The 7,711-nt window shown below is 66.3% G+C and overlaps 1 protein-coding gene across 1 annotated transcript; it reads right to left on the bottom strand.

The window, feature by feature from the left end:
* Positions 1–3,679: 3,679 nt before the first annotated feature.
* SOX18 (SRY-box transcription factor 18) lies at positions 3,680–5,590 on the bottom strand. Its single transcript, XM_032878726.1, has 2 exons — positions 5,139–5,590; positions 3,680–4,972 (listed from the first exon to the last, which is right to left on the bottom strand). The coding sequence occupies exons 1-2, from the start codon at positions 5,494–5,496 to the stop codon at positions 4,152–4,154; spliced, it is 1,179 nt and encodes a 392-aa protein (XP_032734617.1). The 5' UTR covers positions 5,497–5,590; the 3' UTR covers positions 3,680–4,151.
* Positions 5,591–7,711: the final 2,121 nt, after the last annotated feature.

Here is a 7,711-nt window from a genome sequence, read left to right as displayed (position 1 = left end):
GCGGGGTCCTGGGGCACAGGTTTGGGTAGTGAGGGTTGGGGCTAGGGTGGTGGGGCGTGAGGCAGGGTCATGGAGACAGAGCTGTGTCCTGGGGGGCAGAGTGGGACCCCAGCCGACATGTGGAGGGTGGGGAGCTCCCAGTGCGCTGAGCCAGCCCACTGAACCTGTCCACGAAGGCCTACAGGTGGGGAGGGAGCCCGAGCAGATTTGTGCACACAATGAGGAGGAGCCTTGGCATTCCCACGGCTCTCTCCCCAATCCTGGGCCTGGAATTCCCACACCCCTGTCTGAGACCCTCTGTGGATTGGAGCCTGGTCCTTGGGGCCCCTTCTCAGCCTGGGGCAGGAGTGGGGTAGGATGTGGGGAGGACTGAGACTGAGGCTTGGGCTGGGCTGTCGGGTTTGCAGGTCAGCTGCTCCGGACCTCCCTTCTGGGGGCAGCTGCTGTAGCATAGGGCTCTGATGTGCTTAGCCCACCTGCCCACAGGTATAAATGTGTGCAACTTTCATGAAAACACACATGTCCACACAAAACCGCTGTGCCCGAGTGCTCGCCGTAGCATGACTCACAGTCGCACAGCAGGGCGACAGCCCAGCGCCGTCGGCCGGCGCGGTCTAGTCACGAAGAGGAGTATGGTTCAGCCTCGCAACGAACGAAAGACACGACACCATGGACGAACCTTGAAGATGTCACACTCAGTGGGCAGAGCCACACTCCTAATGCACGTACGGTTTCGTTTCTGTGACATGTGCAGGTCAGGCCAATCCACAGAGAAGGGGGCGGGGGTTCCGGAGGGCTGCGTGTGGCCGCTCACCCCGGAGGGCTTCTTGTCAAGGAGAACGTTGGGAGGAGAGTCGTGGAGGCCACGTGGCCTTACAGCTCTGTCTCCAAGGGCAGACTCCAGGGCAAAGCTGCCCTGACTTGGCTGCCCGAGTGCTGGGCAGGTCTTGTAGGGTGTGGCTCAGCGGCTGGATTGTCCGGGTGCGTGTCCAGCTGAGAGGAGCTGCTGTAGGTCCGTCCTTGCCCATGCGGGGGTAGGGCATCTGAGCACAGCCTGGGCCCTGATGTGCCTCCTGGTAGGCTGTGCGGCTGAAGGTGTGTGTGGTGTCCCCAGGTGTGTCTACTGGAGAGAGGGTGCCCCTAACCCGTTCCTTGCCCCCGCCTCCCTGACTTCCTCCCCTGGGCTGTTTGCTGGGGAGGGCACGACACCTGGGCCCGGCTGGGACCTGGGCGTGGGAGCTGTAGCCCTTGCCAGCCAGGGCTGCTGGGACTTCCCGCCAGGCCCTAGGCCGCCAGGGTCTGTTCCTGGCCAGCCTGACTCAGCGGGGGCTGGGGGTGGGGACTTCCCTTCTCTGACCCTCCTGGAGGCAGGTGGGTGGAGCCAGGAGGGTGAGCGGTGGGAAACCTGACCCAGGGCTGGAGCCCCCAAGGCCCTGGGGCTGTGTCCTACACAGGGGCGGGTGTGGGGGGGCACTGCTTGCTCCTGAGGGGGCCAAGGCAGGCCCCTCAGGGCCCCAGGCAGGGTGCTGGGCCGGGGTCCTTTGAGGAGACCCCTCCCCGCCCTCCTTTGCCAAGCCACCACTGTGGAGGAGCTGCTATTGGAAACAGCTGCTCTCTGTGGGAGGCCCTCTCCTGTTCCCATTCTGCTCCTGGACTCCTCCAGCCCCTGGCCATGGGGCCTGCTCGAAATTGGGCCCCCCACTGCCCTCCCACGGGGGGAGGGGCTTCCAGGTGTCAAGCTCTCTGCCTTCTCCCTACTGGGGCAGTGGTGCCTGCTGTCCCCCTGGGGGGCACCCGTGTGGCTTCCCATCCTACTGACCCCATGGGCCCTGGAAGGGTGGACCCTCTGGGTGGGGCGGTCTGAGGAGCCCAAAATGGGGGAGGGGAGACTATTATTCCAGCCTGTGCCTGGAAACAGAGGAGACACAGCTGGCCATGTCCGCTCATCTACCACCCTCCCCTGCATGTCCATCCCCGCGGTGTCTCTGCGGTGGGACAACAGGTGGGACCCGGGACAGTGGTTCAGCCTAGGCAGGGAGGTCCTCAGTGGGGCTTGTTCACACAAGGGGACAATCTGGACTGGTGCTGCCTCCTCTCTGCCCTGGCCAGTGGGTGCAGCATGTGGAGGGGAGGTCCACACCTGGGTCAGAGGCTCCTGGGTCCCCACAGTGGGGCATGCTTTGGCTCAGCTGACGCAGGACACTAGGGGGCGGGTCAGCTGTCCCACCACTAAGGGGCGGGCCCAGAGCAGAGCAGAAGTTTGGCCACAAGAGCTGGTGACCTACACTCACGGGCCCTGCACGTTGGTCTCCACGCACGAGCCCGGGACTCGGCACTGCGGCCTCAGTGCCCTCCCCTCCAAGCCCATGACAGACGTGGCCGGACTGGCCCGACCTTTGTGCCTCCGTGTCCCTGCCGGGCACCATACTTATTACGTATACTCGGAAGGAGCAGACAGTGTCCTTGGTGTCCTGTGGACTATATCTGTCCCCCCACCCACCCTGGGTGTCTCTCTGCACTTGTGAGTTCATCTCCCGCCTTGCTTGTCTGGTTCATGCCTCTGGCTCTGTCTTTGGATTTTCTGGACCAGCTGCTGATGGGGTGGGGCTGGGGGGCTCAGGTACAGCGGTCACCCTGCTCTGTCTGCTCGGTGGGGAGCTCTGGCCAGTCAATGCAGAGGTGACATCACTGCCCCCGAGAGGCTGGATACCTGTAAAAACAGTCCCACAGCCTGTCCACCGCCTCCCCCCCACATACACAGAGGGAGCAGCCCCAGATGTGGGGACACACACACTCAGCCACAGACTCGGGACAGACACACACAGACGCACAGGGTCACGTGGTCATCCTCATGGATGCCCCCGTGGTCACAAGGTCACAGCCATGCTGGGAGCCTTCTGCACACACATGCCTGGGTAGCCGGCTCACTGGCCGTCCTAGAGCACAGGCAGTATCTGGAGAACCCCGTGACTCCCAAACACACAGGACACTGAGCTGTGAGCGACCTTTCCACATCAGGGTGTCAGCGATCAGCTCCCCAGTGAGGGACTGGGGACCAAGGAATCTGGAGAGAGGGGTGTCCAGTTCTGCTGCAAGTGGGGAAGGGCTCATGTGAGAGGCCTGAGCCTCCCTGCTGGGTCGTTGACCTTCTGTCCCTAGTAGAGCCTGGAGAGGCTATTGTGGGGAGCAGCCATCATGCTGCTGCCCCCTCTGGGGACTCTGGTTTAAAAATGACAGACGGGGCCCCAGGGTGCCATGTCTGTTACAGCTGTCACAGGCCAACCCCCTTGGAGAGGCGGACAGACCTGAGCAGTAGTGCCTGGGTTTGAAGAAAGTTTTAGTTATGTATTTATTTTTATGTATGTATGGTATGTAGTTATTTAGAAGAAAATTTTAAAGAGACGAGGATGACGAAACATGGGTGGGGTGTGGGGGGATTTCTGACCCCTATTAGGCTTCAGTTAAAATGGGGGGAGGGACAGAAGGGGAATGGAAGTCTGGGAGGGTGGGAGAGCACCCACACCTCATGCGTCCCGCCAGCTCGTTCTGCCAGCTAGCCTGGAAGGTTGGAGAAGTGGGTGCTTTGGGACCCAAGCTGGGGGGCTCTGTGGGGGAAGGGCACGGCCAGGGTCATTGAGTGCCCCTCTCCCCCTTCCCCCAACGACCACAGACTCGGGTGTTCAGAGGAGAGAGCCAGTCACTTTATTGTGGCCTCGCCTGGCTCAGGGGCGATCCAGCTCCTGCTCCTGCTTTAAGGCAGACAAACAGTGGTACTCTTCATATTTAAAAAGCCTCGCTACATGGGTGCTTTTGGTCACTGAAACCCCTTGGAAGAAAAAGTTTAAAAGTTTAATTAAAAATTAAATATATTGTATTAAGTATATAAAAAAGGCGAAGTAAAAAATACAGCCTGGTTCCAGAAAATACACTGCCAGAAAAGAGTGAGACGCTTCAGGAACTGCCCCGGCCAGGCCAGCCAACAGGTCCTAGGCCTGGGCTTCCTGGAAGAGCCCCAGGACAGGCGGGAACCGCCCTTGCAGGGCGCCCCGGCGCGGCCGAGCCCTGCGCCTGCGAGAGGGACAGAGCGGGGGTGCACAGCAATACAGTCGCGCCCGCGGCGGGAGCAAGCGGGGCGCGGGGCCGCCGGCCGCCTAGCCCGAGATGCAGGCGCTGTAGTAGACCGCGCTGCTGGCGTCGGACAGCGCGGCGATCAGGCTGCTCTCCTCGGGGCAGGACATGGCCCGCGGGCCCAGCTTGGCCAGCGCCACGTGGTACGGGAGCCCGGCGGCGTCGGGCCGAGTCCGGCTGCAGTTGAGGTACTGGTCGAACTCGGTGAGGTCCACGTCGGCCCACAGGTCGGCGGCGGGGCCCAGCGTCTCGGCGGCCTCGGGCGGGGGGGCCTCGGGCGGCGGCGACAGCGGGCCGGGGTACGGGCCCGGTGCGGGCGCGCCCAGGGCGCCGTAATAGAGGCCGGAGAGCGGCGCGGCGGGCGCGGTCCTGAGCGCCTCGGCCAAGGGCGCACCGTAGCAGCCGCCGGGGTCCCTGGGCAACTCGGATGGGGCGTAGGGCGCGCGGAAGGCTCGCAGCGCGCAGTCCTCGGGCGCCGCGGGGGGCGGGAAGAAGGCGGCCTCTCCGGGCTCCAGGCCGTCCAGCGGCGAGCGCTCGGGCGTGGGCAGCCCCAGGCCGTCGAACTCGGCGCCCAGCGGCGGCAGCTCGCGGAAGGCGCGCGCCGAGACAGGCGCCGCGGGGAAGGGCTCGGGCGGCGGCGGCGGCGGCGGGGGCGGGGGCGGCGGGGGCGCCAGGCCCGGGAGCAGGAGGCCGGGCTCCAGCCGCCGGGCCTTGCGCGCCTGCTTCTTGCGGCGCGGCCGGTACTTGTAGTTGGGGTGGTCCCGCAGGTGCTGCACCCGCAGCCGTTCCGCCTCCTCCACGAAGGGCCGCTTCTCCGCCGCGCTCAGCTCCTTCCACGCCTTGCCTGCGGGGTGCGGGCGCGGGTCAGCTGCCGTCGGGCGGGCGCGAGCCCCCGGGGGCGCACCGCGAGGGTGGGGCGCGGCCCCCTCCCCCGCCCGCCCCGGCCCAGCCCCGCTCCGGGTCCCCCCCCCGCCCCCCGCCCCGCGCCCGCCCGCCCCCGAGCCCCTCACCCAGCATCTTGCTGAGCACCGCGTTGTGCAGGTCCGGGTTCTGCTGCGCCAGCCGCTTGCGCTCGTCCTTCGCCCACACCATGAAGGCGTTCATGGGCCGCCGGATGCGCGACTCGTCGGCCGCCTGGCGCTCCCCGCGGCCGGCCGGGCTGAGGCCATAGCGCCCCGGCTCGGGGCTGCGCGGCGGGCTGCGCGGCGGGCTGGGCGGCGAGGCGGGGGCGGCGGGCGCGGCGAGGGCGGCGGCGGCGGCAGGGAGGCCGCGCGGCTCAGCGGCGGCCCCGGGTCCCGGGGCCCATGCACAGTCGCGGCGGGCGGGCGGGTCGTCCTGTGCGCCGTAGCCGGGCGGCGATCTCTGCATTCCAGCTGGGCGCGGCCTGGGCGGAACGGAGCGCGGGAGCGCGGCGACCGGACAGCGGGCACTCGCGGGGCGGGCGCGGAGGGCGCGGCGGGCGGCGGCGGAGACTGCGGTGGCCTCCGGCCGGGTGGGCGCCCAGATATAGCGGCGCGGGGCCAATCGGCGGCGGGCCGGGCGGGGCGGGGCGGGCTGGGGCCGCCCCCTCCCCGGGGGCTCCCTTTCTTCTCCGACCCGGCGGATTCCACCGCAGCCTCCTCCGCGCAGCGGCCCCCGCGCCCTCTCTGAGCGAGGGACCCCCTCCAGCCGCCTCACCCCGAGTGCGAACGGGCCGCTCCCGTGGGCTGGAGCTGGGGAGGGGGCATCCTCATGGGGGCTGTCGGGCTCTCAGAGACGAGCTGCCGTCCCCACCCACGGAGTCAGACCCCCGGACCGTCTCTGGGGGAGGGCGGTCGCTCCCTCATGAAATTACACTGGGAGGAGGAGAGGGGCGTATTTTAACCCATGTTCTTGGAAGGCTTCCCAAGAAGCCTTCTTGGGGTCTAGCTCAAAAGAAGGGGGCACTCTGGAAAAAGTTCCCTGTCTCTGGGGGGAGCGTGTCCTGGGTAACCGCAGTGCATCACGTCCCCAACCCTACACACACATGTGGAATTTTCACCACTGGGGGCTCCAAGGCCCCCTGTTTGTCCATGGTGTTCCATGCCTCGCTCACAGAGCCCACTCCAGACGGGGAGAACCTGAGCGCTGGACACCCTGGACCCACAGCGGAGTGAAGGAAACCCCAGGGCGTGGGGACCTCCACGGAAGGTGCAGAGTCCCAGGCCTTGTCCCCCGCCCGCGGCCTGCTGGGGTCAGGGGCTGGGACCATCCGCACCTGGCCGCCCTGCCGGGCTCCTGCCTCTGCCAAGCAGTAGAGTGAGGCCAGAACCAGGGGTGGGGGAGCGGGAGGGCAAGGGGGGCCTGCCCTGGGCCTGGGCGGGTTTCCAGAGGAGCTTCGGGCCTCCTCCAAGTCTGGAGGGGACCTGGGCTACAGGAACTGGGGGGTCTGAGGGGTCTCTCCCAGGACTTTTGCCCTGCTGAGGATGGGATGAGTGTGCTCAGCGGCTCTGGGGGCCTTTTCCCTCCCAGACATCCACTTACAGCCCAGGATCTGTGCGGCCCTGCTCCCCTCCTCACCAAGTGCTGGGAGCTCCACATTTCGGGGCCCAGGTGTCAGTGACCCTGGGCTTGTGTGGCCAGAGGCTCTCAGTCCTCTAGCCCTTTTAGTGCTGTGAATGGGGCGGATCCTCCAGCTCCGCCCCGCAGGCAGCTCCTGAGCTGCCCCCAGGAGCCCTCCCGGTTTGAGGAAAGGCCAGCACCCCCACAGAGGTCCCTCAACCTGAGGGCTGCTGGCTGTCCATCCTGTCTCTGCGTGGGGTTCTGTCATGTAAGGCCTCATCTGACGGCTGGAGGAGTGAAGCCCTGGGTGTCCCGGACTGGTTTCGAGATCCCTGAGACCCCACAGCCTCATTCACCACATAGAACTGGGCTGATGTACTGGGGGCCATCAAGGCACCAAGGCGTGGATTCTCCGGGTCTAGGGGAAAGCTCAGCTTTTCCCGGGAGGCAGGCGAGGGTGGGGGGCCCTGGGGTGGGCAGGTGCACAGTCCTCTCCCAGTGGGGCCAGCTCCGGCCTGGCCAGTGTTAGTGGGTGGACTGGGCACCATGCAGGGGTGGGAGGAGATGTGTGAGCAGGACTCCAGGCTGAAGAGAGGGTCCAAGGAGCCAGCACCTGCTAGAGACGGCCTTTACCCTTCCAGGTGTGCTCCGAGCTCACCGGCGCCTGGCTTAGCCTGGCCGGGAGCCGGTCTGGGTTGGTGGTCCCTGGGGCTTGGGAGGGAGCCTTGAGGGTCCTCCACTGCAACCTCCCCCCACATTAGGATGGATCTAGGCTGATCCAGCATTACCTCACCACGGCCGCGGTCCCTTCCAGCCCCCCTCCAGCCCCCCCCCCTCCAGGAGAGCCACCTCGCCCAGCACCAGCCAACGACCCTCCCTCCTGGCAGAGCTGTGCTGCTCAGGTATCCAGCTGTCCTGTCCTGTGGGCTGAGGCTGGGCAGGGCAAGAGGAGAGCCTCCTGGGGTGGCTTCCTGCCTCTTCGGAGTCAGGCTGTCTTTCCCTGTGCGCGTGCTGCCTGCTCAGGGTGAGGATGGTGGCTCTGACCCACTGTCCAGATGGGAAG

The sequence above is a fragment of the Lontra canadensis genome, unplaced genomic scaffold, assembly GCF_010015895.1.
Source record: "Lontra canadensis isolate GAN:19392208 unplaced genomic scaffold, GSC_riverotter_1.0 scaffold65, whole genome shotgun sequence".
Classification (NCBI taxonomy): Eukaryota; Metazoa; Chordata; class Mammalia; order Carnivora; family Mustelidae; genus Lontra; species Lontra canadensis.
Note: the sequence above shows the minus strand (reverse complement) of the source record. Positions and strands in the feature narration are given on the sequence as shown.

Coding starts and splice junctions, on each gene's coding strand:
- SOX18 (XM_032878726.1), bottom strand. CDS start 5,496: ATGCAGAGATCGCCGCCCGGCTACGGCGCACAGGACGACCCGCCCGCC. Junction 4,973..5,138: donor GGTGCTCAGCAAGATGCTGG/GTGAGGGGCTCG, acceptor CGCACCCCGCAG/GCAAGGCGTGGAAGGAGCTG.